The 19,900-nt window shown below is 33.8% G+C and overlaps 2 protein-coding genes across 2 annotated transcripts in view; one reads left to right on the forward strand and one right to left on the reverse strand.

Moving 5' to 3' along the window:
- TNNI3K (TNNI3 interacting kinase) overlaps nt 1–19,900 on the forward strand; it is a 307,398-nt gene that overhangs the window by 222,152 nt on the left and 65,346 nt on the right. The window lies entirely within an intron of this gene.
- LRRC53 (leucine rich repeat containing 53) lies at nt 1,130–19,161 on the reverse strand. Its single transcript, XM_049771490.1, is given in 9 exon segments — nt 1,130–3,435; nt 7,518–8,027; nt 16,097–16,391; nt 16,393–16,553; nt 16,556–16,653; nt 16,655–16,756; nt 18,084–18,198; nt 19,085–19,115; nt 19,117–19,161. Coding segments are annotated over 9 exon segments (3,663 nt in total).

Genomic DNA, 19,900 nt, shown 5'->3' on the forward strand with positions numbered 1-19,900 from the left:
CAAATAATTATAGCTTTGAATGAGATGCATATTTTGCTGTAGCTTTTAAATTTAATATTAATCAGCACAGTTAATTTGTGTTCACAAAGATTACCCACAACAAGCAATAATGGCATACTAAGCTCAAGAGATCAGACCTTGAAAGCTTATATGCTAATGGGTTATTTAGTTTTCAAAATCTACAGTTAATAACAATTGGCAATAAATCTTGTTAAAATTTCTTTTGTTCAGTATCCATTGTGTTTTTCTTGAAGGTCCATTTATCCTTTTAAAATGATTGAAGCTGAGATCTCCACCTAGTGGATTTATGGAATTTCACAGATTTTACAGAAACCATTTATTACCCTGAAAACTTTTTTCCTTAAGAGAAAGAACAAGTTTTTAATTTTTCTACAAAGTTTCTAGGATAATTCTCAAAAGAATAGTCACAAATGGCTGAAATATATCAACATGCAGATCGGCTAGAATACAGTTAACAAAGTTCAAATTCTATTTCTATGTCATAATTAAGAAAACAGATCAGGTATAAATATGAATACATAATCACTTGAATAGAAAGTAATATTGTAATACCCCTAATTGAGATGAGTATAATAATTTACATAAAATAAACATCAAGTGTAAATAACCTTAAGTACTTTTTTCTTAATCTTTCATTTGCATAATTTTTTACTTTAATGTTTGCTTTCTTTCCAGGACTAAACAAAATATTTCTTTCATATTTTCATTGTTTTTTGTTTGTTTGTTTGTTTTTTGTGGTTTTTGGGTCACACCCAGCAGTGCTCAGATGGTATTACTGGCTCCAGGCTCAGAAATTGCTCCTGGCAGGCACGGGGGACCATATGGGACGCTGGGATTTGAACCGATGACCTCCTGCATGAAAGGCAAACGCCTTACCTCCATGCTATCTCTCCGGTCCCCATATTTTCATTGTTTAGTAAACCAAACTGAATTAATTTTTCCAAACATTTTATCACTCTATTTTTTTTATTTTTGCATTACATTCAAACATGTATTTAAAAATTACTGAGGATTTTTTCCTCCATAAAATGCAGCTGAAATGCATGTGAATGCTAAGAATATTTGTGTATTCTTTAACATAAAGCTAAGGTGAAATGTAATTATTATTTTAGTTATTTTGTTCACTTTGTTCTGTCTCTGAAAGTGATGCATTAGCATATTCTGCAGATGGTAAATATAGAGTAGGTTGTGGAGCAGAGTTTTCAACTTCATTATTTCTAGGAATTAGAGCCACTCCATTTTCTGCCTCAAAACTACTGCTTTTAAGCTCTGGCAAGAATGTAAGTGCTTCTTGTGTTTCCATTGTCAATGCATCTTCTTCGTGTATTCTGTTATCTTTTTCTGGTTGAATATTTTGAATGTCACTCAAATCATGTATTTCTTTGTTAATTTGAAGATCATTTTCACTACCAGGTACTCTATTTTCTATTTCATGGGAGCTTTTAACATTCACATCCACAATGGTGGTCTCACCAGAATTTGAATCATATAATTCATGTTTTTCTCTTTTTCCATTTTCCCAAGTCTGCTGCTTTACTTCCGTGGTGCTTTTTAAGGTCATCTGTGCAGTCTGAATCAGAGTGCTAAAATTTGCCTTGCTTTTATCAGGTGTTTTTTTCTTTTCTTTCTCTATTATTTTTATCTCTAGTGCTTCAGTGCCATCATCTCTGGACAGTGCATTTATGCTGTCAATTCCTTTTTCACTCTTATTGGTTAGCTGCCAAGAGTCTTGAGTATGGAGAGAAGAACTTATATCCTTGGAAAGCTCTATTCTATTTTGGTATGGAATAGAATTTATATTCATAAGTGTTAGGTTGCTGTTGAATTGTGTCTGGGAAATGCTAAAGGAATCTCCTGTTTCTATTTTCAGACACTCTTTTCCTATATAATTTCCTTCATCCATAACACAACTTTCTGCTATATTAGGTGATGTCTGGCATTTTGTCATTGTTTTTTCTTTATCTCCAAGTATTTCAGAACTTAAATCTTGTTCAACATGTTGTAAAGTTTGATTTTTATCTGGAAGATTTTCCTCGTAGGTACCAGCCTTATAGACACCTAGAAGTTGTTTTGGATTCCCAAAGGACCAAGAAACTTGTTCACTGGTCTTCAATTTGTTTTGTTCTAAGTTCTTAGTGAACTCTATTGTCCCTTGGTCCTTGGCTTCCCTGGAATGCTGAAATGGAAAACTATCATTTGCTGTGCTTTTCCCAGTAGCTGCTATATTACTTGGTACATCCAATGAGACATGAGTTGCACCTTTCATTTGCTCAGTTGAGAACTGAGTATGTGAGTCCTTGTACTCAGCTAGAATATATGTTTGTTGAGGTAATACTGTTAAGTTTTCATGTGGAATATGCCCATTATAGTTGCTATTGTCTTTCGCAGGACTTTGGCTTTCTACAGATAAATTGTTAGCACTGAGCAAGAGGGCCTTTTTAGTGATTTTTTTATAGTACTGGTTCTGCTTTGGAGCATGTTTGAGAGGAAACTGCTTTGAAGTGAGTCTAACATAGTTGTTACTCTCTGGCTGTTGATGGAAATCTATAGAGGTCATAAGTTTTATTTTGGCTTCTTTCTCAGAAGCTTTATATAATTTATTAGGGAATAACAAGACACGTTTGCGTTTCTTTGGGAGTACAGGTAAGGTATTTTCTGGATGGACTCTGACTTTTCTAAAAGGATGTAAATTTAATTTGATCCTTAATTTTTCTCCTTTTATTTTCCCTATGAGATCAGACTGATTGGTTCTCTTTCTTTTCAGAATCTGTGGGTCAGTGAGCCATATATCTGCTCTTTTTTTCTCCTGGGATTTGTTGCATTTTTTGAGATCCAAATTGATTGTATTTTCCTGCTGTTTCAAATGGGTTGATTTTTTGTGTAAAGTCACAAATCTATTTTTCTCAGTTAAATCAAAATCATGGAAATGAACCTTCTTTGGGGTATATGTTTCCTTGATTTTTGTTGGTAAATATGTTAACTTCTTATTGTCTTCATTCATAAGGAACTTTTCTATTGCACTGTTAATTTGGAGTTGTTCTTTTTCAGGTTTTGAATGTTTCCTATGATTTGGCTTTCTTTCCTTCATATAATCTAGAAATTGATCACAGGACACATATTTACAGATAAGAGAATTACTTGGCTGAAAATACCCAGTTCTGTTCTTTTCCAATAGTCCAAAAGAATCATGACATTTTGATTTATGTTTTTCTAAGATCTTTTGTGCATAGCATTCCTCAGGCTTAGATGAGAAGCTTGTAATGAAATGTCTCTGCCTGTGAGGTTGTAAGCCATTGTCTCCCTTTTCTATTGGTGGCTGCCATGATTCATTTGTGAAATGCTTTTCAAGACTTTCTCTTGCCAAGGCTGAAGCTGGTGTTGCATATCTTCTACCAAATGTGTCATTGCTGATATCTGCTAAACAATAAATGCAGGAATTTAGCAATGGGCAGTTTTATTACCCCCAAACAAACAGATGTGAAGAAACAATGTCTAAAGTACAAAAATGAATTCTAATTGTGATGAATCTTGAATATTTTCTAAATTTTAGCCAAGCCTACAGAGCAGATATGGCAAATTTTGTGTGTTTGCCATAACAATATTTTAAGGGGGTGACTATGTGACACAGGCCCAACAATACTCAGAACTACTAACCAGCCAGTGTTAAAGGACCATGCTATGCAGGAGGCTGCGCAGTGCTGGGAACTAAACTCAGTGCAACAACATGAAAAGCAGGCATCCCAGCCCTCTGTGTCTCCCCGTCAGTGTTCAATGTCATTCTTTATGTTTGTGTTTCGATGTATTGTAATGATAATTTAAAAGTTGTAGAATTGGGGCCCAGAGCGATTGCATAGTGGTTGGGCATTTGCTCTGCATGCGTCTGAACTGGGACTGACCTGGTTCCATCCTGGCATCCCATATGGCCCCAGGACCATGCAAGAATCGATTTCTGAGTGCAGAGCCAGGAGAAACCCCTGATCGCTGCCGCGTGTGGCCCAACAAACAAACAAACAAACAAAAGTTGTGGAATTAGGCAGACCAGGCAACAGGGGCAAGAGGGCAAAGTGCTCACCTCACTTCAAACCAACCTAGGTTTGATCCCATGCATCCCAAATGCCCCTCAACCCCACTTAAGGTCCCTGAGAACAAAGTCAGGTGTAAGCCTTGAGAAAACATGATATCCTCCCCAATAAAACATGAAATAGCTGTGGCATTGGAAATAAAATATCCATATTATACATATTTAGATTGTTGATTTAGTTAAAATTAAATAATAATAATATTTGAATCCTCAAATGACTATTAAAACTTACTTTTCTGAATCTATTTATCCTTGAAACTAAATATTAGTGTGAAAATAGTATATTAAATAGCACTTAGATTTCAAGAAGATAGTTCAAGAGATACTATTGTCTCCATTAAAACAGAGACCATGAGTTTTATCTGCCACCATTTAATATGATATATTACATATGTTTAAATGAATAAGAGTTTTGGAGTATGGTTTGGCATGTATTCAGTGATCCTTCAGGAGACTATGTGGGTTTCTGAGTATCGAACCTGCTTCTGCCATGTACAGAACAAGCACCTTAACCCTGGAATAGCTATTTAGCCCTCAGCCTAATATATTAAATACTGCATAAAATAACAATAATTTCTCCAAAATTATCTCAATGTCAAAATAATTTATGATACTTACCATTGATGACAAATATACTGATCTGGGTATTGTGCTAAGTGCTCTTAGTTAATTATATCAAGTTTTACAAAAGGACTGATCCATTTGGATGTCTTGTTTACTACCTTAATAGATAATAAACAAGCTTAGAAAGGTTTAATGTTTTTCCTTAATCATGTGAGCTAAAGGATATGATATTGTTAGAACTAGTCCCAGATTTTTCTAAGCCGAACTTTTTTTTTTTTTTTTTTTTTTTTTTTTGTTTTTGGGCCACACCCGGTGACGCTCAGGGGTTACTCCTGGCTATGCGTTCAGAAGTCGCTCCTGGCTTGGGGGACCATATGGGACGCCGGGGGATCGAACCGCGGTCCGTCTCCTAGGCTAGCGCAGGTAAGGCAGGCACCTTACCTCGAGCGCCACCGCCCGGCCCAACTTTTTAATGACATAAAGCATAGTAAGTTTAAAATTACTTAAAATAAGTGCTTCTCTTGTCTGTGAACATTTTTTAATCCAAAAGAAAAGTATTTTTTTTATTAAGAATCAAGAATCATTTTTTATTTGTTTGTTTTTAGTTTGGGGGCCATATCCAATGATGCTTAAAGATGATATCTAGCTTTGCTCTCAGGGATTACTCCTGGTGGGCTCAGGGAACCATAGAGGATTCTGGAGAAAGAACTCTGGTTGACTGCATACAAGCCAAGCACAATCCTGCTGTACTATCACTAGTTCCAAGAATTGTTTTCAGAACCGGACTAGCATCTAATTCTAATACAAAGACTCATCAATTTAGCCTGGGAGATGTTACTTAGTTTCTGAATATTAGGACATTCATCTAGCTAAGAATTCCATAAGAGTTTAAAATTATTCTAGAGCAAGAAGATTTGTAGCTTTTATTATATATCCTAAATTACAGGACTCAAATACAACTATTAATCATTAGCAAACTAGGGGCTTGAGAGATAATACCATGGGTAGGATGTTTGCCTTGCATTTGGCCAATTTAGATTCGAAATCCTCATCTCACATGTACTCACATGTACTCACCAGTACTCCTCGAGTACTTCCACTAGTGATTCTTAAGTGCAGAGCCAAGAGTTATCCCTAGCAATGCCAGGTGTGGCCCAAAAACAAACAAACAAACAAACAAAAAAGAGGAATTAACAAACTAGATCCTCCTCTACATACCTTTGAAGTGCTATGATTCTGTGTTTCCAACTAAGAAGGTCTCAGCAGAGTGATTTGTGTCTTATGGTCTTTTTTTTTTTTCTGGAAAAGTTTAACTTGAGTTTCTTTCCCTCAATTTTGTCTCTAGTTCCATTACAATACCTGGAACATAGCATAATTTAACTTCTTCTTATAAATAATTTTAATTGTCAAATGTGCTATATGAAATAAAGAATTGGCTTTTAATTAGTTAAAAGATCATATCCCTTATATTTAGAAGTTTCTCACAGTAGAAGGTATTAAAAGGAAGCTAAAATAAAACATCTGCTTATTATGATTCTGCAAGCCCACACTAAACACTTCTTTATATATATACATATATATGCATATATATACAGATATATATATGCATATATATATATATATATATATATATATATATATATATAAACTTTCATCTACCTTCCTTGTTTACCATCTTTGAGAAAAATCATGAGTCCACTTAAGTGGTAAGACCCAGAGTCTGAGGAATGCAATAAGATAGATTAAAAAAAAAAAACCTATGTCACATAGAAAATAAATAAGTTTTATTCTTATCCAATCGTCCCAGAATATGTCCTTAAGACCACATCCCTATGGTAAAATGTACTTGGTGTAGCACTTCTGTCATTCATATTCTGATAGAAACCTCTGCTTGTTGTAAGCCAATACATGGAAATGACTAGAACCTTATTACAGAGTAGCTGTCAAAGTTGTCACTGCTGAGCCTGAATGCACCACCTTACTATTCAGGGAAGAAAAGAAAGACCTGTAATTCATTGCCTCTACCTATATATTGACATTGCCCATCTACAGTGGGTTGATCTGGCCAGATTTGCCTGACTGCCAACATGGGACAATGAATTGAGTCTTGACTTTTCCAGGACTAGGAAGTTATCATTCCTGACAGCTCAGCAAGCAAAGTATGTGTCTTGACATTATCCTTGAAATGAATTACTAGCATTAGAAGGACTATTCTTTTAAGATGTCATGATCTAGTAAGGTTGCTTACAGCAATGTTACAGGAACCTAAAAAGAATGTTGGAATGGAAGCCAATATTCAACATTTCATAAAATTTAAGCAACAGCACTATTGGATTGGTATTTAAAATGATTCTTAAAAAATCTATCATAACAATGTGAATGAATGAGGGAAGTAGAAAGCCTGCCTCAAATACAGGTGGGGCGTGGGGTTGGAGGAGATTTAGGGCATTGGTGATGGGAATGTTGCACTGGTGAAGGTGGGTATTCTTTATGTGACTGAAATTCAACTACAATCATGTTTGTAATCAAGGTGTTTAAATAAAGATTTTAAAATAACTAAAAATCATTGTTTATCTGTTATATCACAAAATTCACTTCCAATTGGAGTAGGATGTACTGTCAGTTGCTGAGGAAAGGCTATCTCCACCACCATTTCCATCTCTATTTCTAACTCAACACACACACACACACACACACACACACACACACACACACACACACTTTAGAAATGAGACAAACAAAAATAGAAAGGGTGATTTTTTTTCTGGCTTTCCCTTGTACAGGAGTTTAGAGACAACATCCCTCAGAAGGAAGGAACAAAGTGAGATTTTCTAAAATGAAAATAACTCACCTATTGTTTTGTGCTGTAGACGACTTTTAGGTTGGACTTTCCCAGACTCAAGATATCTTGGGTTTTCAAATCTTTCCGGAGAGTATCTTGAAAGTAAGGCAGCTTCATTAAAAGCTGTCATATTCTCAGGAGGCTTTGAACATCCAGACTTCAACAATCTGCCACCAGTACAGAAGAAAGTGCTGTCTGCCCCATGGCTCTTGCCTTTCAGGTTTCTAAATGATCCGTCAAGGACTGTGGATTCAGGGGCCAGTGCTAGTTGATGGCTATTTTCCTGTGAAAGTGGCATTTCCTTTCGGGACCCCACAGTGGACATGACCTTTATCTCGTTTTCCTGAGTTAAGTGGCAGTTACAGTATCCTTGAGCCTGGTAATTTCTTGCCTCATGAGCACACAGGGATTCATCGAAGGTTCTGCAACAAAGATTTTCTGATATATGTTCATTTGCTTTTCCTTGTTGGAGTTTCCAGTTAAATATAACTAAGCCTAGGCAAGTGAGACCAACAGCTCCTATGATAAAGATAGACATCATCAAAAGATATCATTATAGGAAGAAGCATATAAATCATTTAATATAAAAAACAAATATTACATTTGTTAGATTCAAAGTATAAGTGGGAAATATATTACCATGCAGAACTATATCAATTCAGATCCAATTTGGATCTTTCATTGTAGCTATTAAAATTTTTAAGAAACCATAATATTTTGAATGTTTTTGATAGAAAAATGTTTTATGGATGGAAATTTATTTATAAAAACTCATTTATGAATGCATTATTTTTTACTTGGGAAACAAGTTTAATTTAATATTTCTATGTCCTAGTTCTTAAGACAATAAATGTATACAAATTAATATAACCCTGAAATTTGAAAGTACCATAAACTCTTCAAAATAAAATGTATTCTGTATGTTTCATCATATTTTAGTCCTATCTGAAAATGCTTAGTCTATTTTCCCATCACATAAAAGCCAAGATATTTGGTTGTCAAGCCTGAATCTGGCCATAACCTATATTCCTAAGTTTTTTTCAAAAAATCTAAATATTTTTTTCATTCAAACTTTATGGTTTCAAATTCTTTATCAGTATTCAAAGGTCATGTGTATACTGTGAGAGATAGCTCTAATACTATCCCACATTTCAGTGTATTGAAATTTTATTATTTAAATTATTAATAAATATCCCTTAATTTGTTCTTGTCTTGATTTTCTTCCCATTTTTTTCAACAATGATTCTCTTTGGTGAACTTCGACAATAAAATGATTGAAAATCAGTCACAGACTGTCTTGTACTTTGATTTTATATTCTTGTAGATGTAGCTTATTCTTTAAATAAAATTATAGAAGGGAGTGTTTTTCAAATTCAAGTACAAAATCTAACCTATTACCTCTTTAATCAAATCCATGCTTTCAAAAATATCAATTAAAAATTCAACAATATATTAGACTTTAAACCATGATTTAATAAGATTTATTGCAAAATTGCAACATACACAGTTTTTTTTGATATTTGGGCACACCTGGCAGTGCTAGGGGTTCCTTTTGGCTCTGTACTCAAAAATCACTCCTGGCAGGCTCAGGGGACCACATAGGAAGCCAGGGATTGAACTTGGGTCAATCGTGTGCAAGGCAAATGCCCTTTCTGCTGAGCTATTGCTCTGGCCCCCACATATCCATTCTACTGACATATCAAGACAAATAAATTTAATCATATAAATATCTTAATAGATACCAAAAAATTTTTGTAAAATTCAGCACCACTTCATTGATAAAAAATAAATTGATGTAGAATGAAAATACTTAAATATAATAAAGCTCAGATGTGACAAACTTGTAACCAAATCTATAATCAGTTGTGAAAAACTGAAAGATTTTCCTCTAATATAAAAAACAAGAGAAGATACCCAATTTTATCACTACTATTTATTGGAAGCCTGGTCCAAGAAATTAGATAAGATAAATAAATTTTAAAAATTAGAAAAAAGTAAACTCAAAAGATGTGATGGCATATATTTATTTTAAAAATGTAACTATAGCTAAAACACTTAGAAATAGTTTTTAAAAAATTAGTAAAGTTCCTGTTTCTAAGTCAATACACAAAAATTGGTTGTTTTTCTACATAAAAGCAATTTACAACAGCAAAATGGACAGAATATTAATGCTATCATGTTACCAATAAAAGAATAAAATACCCAGGATAATTTTAACTAAAGAAGTAAAAATCTATATACTAGAAAGCATGGCATTTATTTAAAAATAACTGAATTATTAAAAAATGAAATAAAAAACATGCCATTCCCTCAGATTAGACAAATCAATAATGCCCATATGTTTTTTTTACCTAAAATTATTATTTAATTATTATTTAATGCAATCTCTATCAGCATCTCAAGGTAACTTTAACAGAAATAAGAAAAATAATCTTTAAATTTAATAGAGCCACAATATCTGATAAAATAATTCTAAGAAAAAGTTAACAAAAAGGAAAACTCGTAATTTCTACTTGAAACTATACTACAAAAATATAGTGATAAGGAACTTTGGTACTGAATAAAAACAGACACACAAATCAATGGAATAGAATCAATAGTCTGTTAATAAAACCACATAATTTGTAAAAGAGAATAAGTATTCAACAAGAAAAAAAATGTTTTCTTTCATATAGAGTCTCATGCAAAAGAATGACACTAGAAAACATGTTCATCATAGGTCAAATTTTATTTAAAATAGTTTAGAAATTTCTGCACATGATCTAAAATCATAAAACACATGCTTTAAATAAAAGTGACAAGCTCTTTGACATTACCCTTAGTGATGTCTGTGTATTTATCTTTAAGTGGAAGAAAACAAATCAAACCATAGAAAATAGAATTATATAAATACAAAAATTTTCATACTGAAAGAGACCATTGCCAAAAAAGTTAAATTAAAACAGCCCTGGGACAGATCATTAATGCAATGGATAAGGTAATGGATAATGTGTTTGCCTTGCACACAACTGACCTGAGTTTGATTCTTGGTAACAAATATGTCCCATGAGCACTGATGATCCCTGAGAATCAAAATAATTCTTGAGTATGCCCTCCCATTCCCAAGAAAACAACCCACTTAATTTAGAAAAATTTTACACATGTATATTTTCAAATACAAAGGAGTTAATATTTAAGATATATAAATAATTCAACAACAGAAAACCCCAAAACCCAACATTTAAAAATAATCAAAATAATCAAAGGATATACATACACATTTCACCAATGAAGACATAGAGATAGCCAAAACACATATAAAAAGTTACCCTATATATGATTTATAAAGTGCAAATAAGAACCACAATAAGAATTGTGTAGGACCAGAGATATAGATAACACAGTGAATGGGGTGTTTGCCTTGCACCCAGGCAAACTGGGTTCTGTCCTCAGAACTCCATATGGTCCCCTGACCCTGTCAGGAATGATTTCAGAGGGCTGAACCAAAAGTAACATCCAAGCACCAATTGAGTGTTTTGATTCAAAAACCAAAAAAGAAAAAATAATTACTTCATACCATTAATGGCTATACTTAAAAAAATGATGAAACAATTATGATAGTGATGATTTATAAATACTAGAACTATTGTACTCTTGTAAATGCTAGTGTTATTTGATGTAACTGTTATGGAAAACAGGCTTTCAAAAATAGTTTTTAAATAGATCTTAGATACTACTAATTTTTCCATGGGGATTTATATGAATATGAAAATACTGACTTGGGGATCAAAGCAATGGTGCAGTGGTAGGGCATTTGCCTTGCACATAGCTGATACAGGACGGATTCCTGTATGTGTATGCTGTACAGCTCAGCATTCCATATGGTCCTCCAAGTCAGGAGTGATTTCTGAGTGCATATCCAGGAGTAACCCTTGAGCATCACTGGGTGTGGCCCAAAAATAAAAAAAAATACTAACATAAAATCGATTTCTCTCTAGGTTTATTAGAACATTATCTCAATAGCCAAGATATCAGAACAATCTGACTGGATAAAGAAGTTGTGGTATAGAGATACCTAATGGAATACTCAGCCACTAAAATGATAATTTATGATTTGTAGGACCACGTTTGAAAACTAATGAAATTATGCTAAGTAAAATAACTCAAACTGAAATAGGGACCATAGGATTTCACTCATTTGTTGGCAATAAAAATTAAAGTATAAGAACAACCATGAAAACCCTTAGACTCTGGCAATATAATAATCACTAGAAAGAAAAAAGGGTAGAATGAAACAGAAAAGTATTTGGTTGACGGTAGATAAAAGAAGCATTTAGAGATGAGTGTGATATGATATATGCAGCTGATAAGGGAAAGTATTATGCATTTATATCAATATAGTCTTGTTAATCAATATCACCTAAGTAAAAACTTCACAATTTTTCTTTTTTATTTCTATTGGTAGTGACAAGAGGTTAAAAACTATTGTATTCATTTAATTAGTTGCTTATATATTGCCCCAATCCTCAAATAAAAATTCCTGCACAAAATAAGAATTTTGAGAAAATGGACCTCTTCAATTTTATTGAATATTTGTGTGTCCACAACTTTGGCATAGAGCACTACACTTTATTCTTAAATAAAAAAGAGAAAATCTATTTATACATTTGATAATGATAATCTGAGTAATAAAATATTATAACCTCCCAATGTAATGATCAGAAAGCCAACCCTTCAGTAAAAATTGACTTAAGAGCTTTATTTTCTAAATTCAGCTTTGCCAATGTTTTACTAGGTGACCATGACAAGTAAGTTGACATAAAATACTCAGTTCCCTGATTTCTAGGTTCAAGGACAAACTTTGATGTTAATTTTTGATTCACTCTACTGCAGATAACTTTACTGAAATATTATGTTACATTGATCTTAAAAAAAAGAACGATGCCTCTATGGTTATCTTATTTTTTTCTCTAAGGTTATCTTATATTCTTTGGTTAAATATGAATATTAACAAAATTGACTATCAGTTGCTGGTAAAAATTCTCCAAACTTTGTATGATTTACCAGAGAAAAAATAGTAAGGGTTCAAAACTCTGTCATGGGCAAGATTTCCAATCTTTTAAAATCATATCTCCCCTTCTTTATCAAATGGTGATAATTGAGACCACTTAGATTACATAATATTGTAAGTGTCATGCTTTTATAGTATTTTATGCCCAATAAATTGTCTAGTTTATAATTATTACTGTTTATAAATAGGATTTTATTGCCCTATTAGATCCTAGAAGCTTCAGCTGATAGGAAAAGCCCCCGTCCCCCATACACACACAAAATAAAACATTAAAAACCCATTATTTGGAGAGGGAGCAATAGTACAACAAGCTGGGTGCTAGATTTGCACTCAGATGACTCAGACTTGATGTTCAATACTCCCTATGGAATGAATCAAGAGTGCAGAGCACAGAGTAAGTAAGCCCTGAGCATCATGAGGTTTGCCCCAAAACAAAAAGAACCTCTCATGAAGCTAACACAGTTACTGAGCTAAATAATCAAGGAAAGAAATAAATTTTCTTAAATACAGTAAGCATAAGCAATTGAAATGAGAGCAAGCATGATCTGATTATAGTATAAAGTATCTTTCCTAATTGTGTCTTAATGGCAAGGAACTACTCATTCTCCTGCTGGTGATGTTTAGAGCTATATCTATATCACATTACCAGTCAGGTATGGTCATTTTCCATTAGTGCAGAGAACAAAAGCAGCAAATGAAGCTTGCAGGTAGGCTGAACGTGCTATTAAGAAGATAGTTGAATTCTCATTGCCTTGGGAATTTTTGCTATTTTTGAAAAGCGTTCTAACACTCATTCTGAATAGAAAACAAAATGAAATGTACAAAATTAATGATAAATTCTCATTGAAGTATTGCAAACCAGTTACAATTTGATGTCAGTTTTCTATTACTGTCTATAAGGTCCCAGAATGGGAAGCATCAAATGCCTATGTGCTGCCCAATATCCACTTATTGATCTTAATTTTACTGAATGTAATTTTTATTTTGTTTATTTATCTATTGTTTGGGGCCACACTGGAGACACTCAGGGGTTACTCCTGACTCTGTGTTCAGAAATCGCATGTGGTAGACTCAGGGACCATATGGAATCCTGGGGGATCAAACCCGGGTCTGTCCTGGGTCTGCCAAGTGCAAGGCAAAAGTCCTACCACTGTGCTATCACTCTTATTTGTGATTAGTCTACTGAAGAAGAGGACAGTAGAATTGGAGGACAGATTCTTTTTAGATTATAATTTGGGGGAAGATCAGAGACTGAATCCAGATGCATGTCTTTTACTATTGAAGTGTGTCCCTGGTCCCTCTGAGGTCAGAATAGAGATTTAAAACTTTTTCCAGCTATCTTTCTACAGGTATTCATGAAAATTATACTTTTTGCCTGAAGTAAATGGAGCAAATTGACTTAAATCTTTCACTTTTTAAAAAATGGTACCTATAACTACTTGGTAGAAGAGGCATAATTATCAATATGTTACACATTATAACCTAATATGCATACAAGGATGCAACCAGATTTATAATTTTAGAATTTATTTTTTCCTATAAGGTTTAACAAAACCTTTGGACTCTTTTGAGCTCCATTACAAATATGTATTGTATTTGTATTGTATTGTATTGTATAACTTAGACACATCTTTTCTGAAAATACATTTAAAGGATAACCTACTATAAGCACCCTCATGAAGTATTTATAAATTATGTTCTACAAAACTACAATTCACTCAAATATATGCTGGGTGAGGGAGGTTATGATTAAATAAGTTTGGGAAGTGCTCTACAGTGTACCTTCCTTTTTGAGGTTCTTAATATGTATTAGAAAACATATAAAAATGTTGCAACAAAGATGACTATTGCACTTGTTCAGTAATTTCCAAAATATATTTGAAACCCCAAACATATATACTTATATGAGCTTATATACTTATATGAGTATAACTAATAATGTGCATCAGTTTGTGTTTGAGGAAAAGGTGCCTTCCTAGAAGCGCTCAAGAAGAGGCATTCCTGATGATTCACAGCCACCTACGGCAGCTATTCAATCCTAGAGCCCATGGATGTTGTGTTTCTCAAGCTCTGTTGTTCTCATGACCACCAAAGGCTCCCAGCAATGCTCAGGGGTCTCCAGAAATATACCTCATGATACCCAGGAGGCCCTGTAATGCCAGGAATAGAAACCTGGATTTCTGGCCTGTTTCTTTTTTAATTACTTTTACGACTTCCTAGAGCTAGTTTTCTAAAAGATACCTAGAGAACACCTCTTTTCCTTTCTTTCTTTATCTTTTATGGTAAATTATTTCTTTGCACAACTACTGATATGGTTCTGGTGTTTTGTAAATAATCATTGTTCTAAGAGGAAATTGATTCACTTCCAGCTGAGACTGATTTTTATTGGTGATATTTTGCTCTTTCTAAACCTGTTACTGATCCCTCACCACAGGTTCCAATTAAACATGTAACCATTAGGATTCAAAATTTTAATGTTAAACCAATAAACTGTAAACTTATTAAGGAATAATTATTCATAAAACATTCAGTTCCATCCTAAATTCTATTCTGGAGTCTCTGGTTTTGCAGATCTAAAGAACTATTATAATCCTCCCCTTAACCATCACAACATAAACTCACATATATCATCATTGTTGTCCACAGGAATAGAAGATTTTTCAATGTACTGGACGCATAGCAGGAAAACAGATATTGAAGTATGTCTTGTTTATTTGGTCCTTAATAATTAATAACTTTATATCACTCATCCAGGGATATGTATTAATACTGACCACATTAATTTAATAAAAGATTTTAAACTACCATAATTTTTTTAAAAGTTGAATAGTATCATCTTTAAAGCTATTCTGATGAGATATAAATCCTGTCATGCAAAGTTAGAAAACATAAATATTAAAATAATAAGTCCAAAACAGGAGTAAACCAAGCGCAGAGAAGTTAATTAATTTGCCCAATGTCATAGAGTAATAGTCAGAAGTCAATCCTGAATAATCTGAGTATAGAGGTCATATATTTAACCACTTTCTGTACAAATACTATAAAGTAGGATATTTGTGGTGGTCATAATAGTATCTCCTTGTATATTGATAAAATCCACTGATCCTCAATTTCTACTACTGAAAGACAAGTTGTGCTTGCCTTGAGAAAAGAGTGTCTCATCACTTTTTAAATCCTTAGCATCTAGCATCTTCACAAATGCATCAATATTATTTGGTAACAGAATTATGATGAATTATAGATACTACTAATTAATTACTGACAAGAAAAAATGAGTTGCACATTATCTTACTCAGGATGACAATGCCAGTTAAATCAATAGAATTCTGAAATTATGGTCCAAATCGCATTTCTCTATGTTAGCAAAAGAAAATTATTTTACTTTATGCACAACCTACTATTATATACCCAGATTCCTAATCATCTTTCTACCCAGAAGCCCAGATTAAATTCTCAATTGCCTAATAAAGGCATTACTTTCTATTCTTCATGATCATAGACAAGAGAATGGAAGAGGGCACATGTATTCCTGGCGTACCTGCAAAACCAAGAACAGTCAGTAAGGCCACATCATGCCCTGGAAGTAGGGTACTTCCGTCCTTTAGAACCAGAGTGAGGTTGGGAGCCTTGGAATCACAGTTGATATCTGACAACTTCATCACACTCTTTCCAGCAGCCATAGATGTAGTGGATGCCTGCCAGTTTAGATCTTTGACATTCCTGGGTCTGTAAGTAGAAGAGTTATTGTAGTTTAACTGAGGAAAGAAGTGGATCTCCAAGTGCAGCTCCACTCATTATAGGCTGTGAAGGACTAACAGTTTCCATGGAGTAAAACATCTGGCATATGTGGACCAACCTATTTCTGGAAAGGTCCATTTCCTGTAGTTGAGGCTTGGTCTGGGAGGCATCTTTCTCAACGTTGGAAATAGTTATTAGAAAAATCCAGATGCTAAGCCCCAGTACCTGCAGGTAGTGCTACTTGCTGAGAGAGTGAATGAAGACCTGGATATTTGGTTGTGTTCCAGCAATAACATCTGCAACTTTGAAAAGCCTTGTAGGTCATCTTTCCAAACATCTTCAATGCCATTCTGCTTATGGAGAGCAGACACGATTAAACAAGAGGGAGAAACTGGTGCCCTCTATAGAGGACACATATCCATCAGCAGTGATGATTAAAACCTTCATGGTCAAGGGGCTGCTGTGGGGAATAAAGCACAGATACAAGATAGACACAAGTGAGTATGAAGGGAATACGTTGAAGAGCAGAGCAAATCGATACCCTCTGAGCAATCGTACCACCTGGGTAAAAGCAGTAAACAAACAGAATTATTTTCTCATTTCTCAATTTAAGGGAGAGCTGGATCTTTATCAGGATGATGAATTTTTATATTCTTTGTTGCTTTGACATGTTTATTTGAGAATTATAAACCCATCTGTTCCCTTAGTTGTCAAAGATAATTCATTGTTTTTAGGATTATGATCGCTGATGGATTCTTTGTTTTGGTGGAAGGTGGCTTTTTAGCTTTCTTTCTATGAGATAAGGCACTGATTTGCACCAGTCCTGCTAACCCGGGGAGAGATACGCCACAGAGCTGAGACTGAGTTTCCCACCCAGCTTTTCTAGTAATGCATATTTTTGTATGAAGCAGTCATCTTTTTTTTTTTCTCTCCAATACAAATGTGTGAAGTAGGTCAAGGGGTAGTGAGAAATTGTTGGTTTTTTATTTTTTGTTTTGTTTTTATTTTTGTTTTTATTTTTTTAAGCTCCGGGCTAAAAGTTGGCAACTTGTTAAGGATCTATATCATCTCTGGACAACCCAAGTATCTGTCAGTGGGGATCTCATTATAGTCTGGGCCATCCTAGCCTCCTGTCTAATATCTGCACCCTCCAATGAAGTCCATCATGTGATGACAGGTGGTGCTCAAAGCTTCCAACTGTTAAATCCCTTCACCATAATCACCTCAGAGCTATCACTGCTCTGTCATTAGAAATCAAAGCATTTTAACTCAATAAAGATGTATTATAATCAGGAGTTATTGTAACACATCTTTATCATGCTAAAATTGTTTTGACTGCAAATGGAAGTGTCATAAGGATGGAAGAGTCCATTGTCCCTGGGAGGTCTACAGGTGATATTAGAACAATCAACTCATGGAGAAGCAAATCACAATTTTCTTATGAAATTCAAACTACATCATTGAAACAAAGAGACAATAAATTCAAAATTAAAAAAGACAATGGAATTTCAGAATGCCCTCTTTTGGAAGAATTACTCCCATTTTTACAGAACAAATACCATGATGCTTAAGTATTTATTACTGATTATTTCAATTCTATTAATTCTGGTCAGTCTCATTTTGTTCATTATGTCATTATGTTTGATATGAGTTGAGGGAGTTTTTTTTTTTATAGATCTCTAGTCCCAAAAGAATTTGTCTTCTCCAAAAGAGCATTCTATTTTTTTCTGTCAATTATGTATTTTCAAGAAATAGGCAGAAGCTCTACTCACAAGTCATCCATTTACTTCTTTTTGTTTATGAAATCTAGCTTCACAAATGTGGCATTCTGTAATGGAGAAGGAAGACACAGAGATACAGTACTGTAGATAAATATTTTTTTCTTACAGATAGCAGCTATCGCTAATAAGGAAAAATACATGGGAAGTCAGACAATTCATTTGAGACAAAGGCTTTAATGTTTATATTTTCAATGCTGATTACAAAAAGTGTAGCTACCAACTAGCCTAGGAACTATTTCTCTTCTGTCAAAAGGAAGAATAATATATACTTCCTAATTCTAAGAGTCTTAAAAATTTAAAAATAAAGGATATTATCTTCTACTCATATTAACTCAGACTTACTTCAAAAAGTGTTTTGTTTGGCAGAGCATATAGCCTGTTTGTGATTTCTTGGGTATCAGGATGTAAATCACATTCTCCTCAAATTTGTTAATAAGGTGTCTTATTAAATTGTTGACTTAAGCAAGCAATATGTAATGAATACAGGCAGTGTATCTTGTTAGCATTTCTACAGCTCATTTACCACCAATAAAAAAAGACTAGACTTTCAAAATTAGATGCACTTTGATAATAATCTGTTTTGCTGGTACATCACTTAATCTTACTAATGCCGAACAATTGCAGTTCAGGTTTTTGATTCATTGATATTTCTTCCAACCAATTGTAGGGTCAGATCTTCACAATGTGGATAAAAATATAATTAAAGTAATCTTTTTTTCTTTTTATCATAGAAAACATATAACTACATTAAATAGTGGCTTTATTTTTAATATAAAATTGTTTCAATTTCTTTGAAGATCTTGAAATAGGTTTGGTTGGGACGCCAAAAGTAGGAAAATAAAATAATGCTGGAAATAATTTACGATCATAGGGAAAAGATTTGTTCTATAAAAGTGTATCTCATTCATGTTGAGCCAAAAGAACTTTCAGTACAATAAAAAAAAAAAGAGAAAGAAAAATTTTCAGGTGCACTGAGCAGTGCCCTTTAGCATTACTAGTTATAATACCTATTATATAGTTGAGCTGGTGACAGAGAGTTGGTGACATCTTTTGTGCAACCACAGAGTGCGACCAATCTCAACATGATTGTATAGAGTATGAGTCATCCACCTGGAAGAAAAGGAGAGAGCCATACCTGGAAAAATGTTGGCATTTGTTACCCATGACTTTAGTATATTTGGGTTATGAGGAGTATTATTTCACTTAGCTTTTTTTTTTTAAATGACAGCTTCAATCTTAAAGGCACATAGCATTTAATTTAAATTATGAAGATATTTTAGTATAAATTCCGTGAGCTAATATCCAAGAAGTAGACATTAGGGTGTGTTATTTTAAACTTTGTAAAACTTGTGTAATTTCATCAGTTATCTTCTGAATACTAGTTTGAAAATGAGCAACCTGGAACTCACAATGGTTTTTAAAAAAAATCCAGTCCCATCACTATCAGGCATTTAACTTCAAGTCTTTTACTTTCTATACAGTATTCTTTCTAGTATGCAGAAGCTAATCTCAGACACTGCATCTTCTAAATTCTAACCAAATTATTTATGTTATATTTAGATGCTATGTTGGAAATGGAATATAAAAGACCATTAAGATAATAAGCATTGGGGCTGGAGAGATAGCATGGAGGTAAGGCATTTGCCTTGCATGCAGAAGGTCAGTGGTTCGAATTCCAGGATCCCATATGGTCCCCCGAACCTGCTGGGGGCGATTTCTGAGTGTAGAGACAGGAGTAACCCTTGAGCGCTATCATTGTGACCCAAAAACCAAAAAAAAAAAAAAAAGATAATAAGCATTACTTAATTTTGGATTCATCCCTG

The sequence above is a fragment of the Suncus etruscus genome, chromosome 4 (assembly GCF_024139225.1).
Source record: "Suncus etruscus isolate mSunEtr1 chromosome 4, mSunEtr1.pri.cur, whole genome shotgun sequence".
Lineage (NCBI taxonomy): Eukaryota > Metazoa > Chordata > Mammalia > Eulipotyphla > Soricidae > Suncus > Suncus etruscus.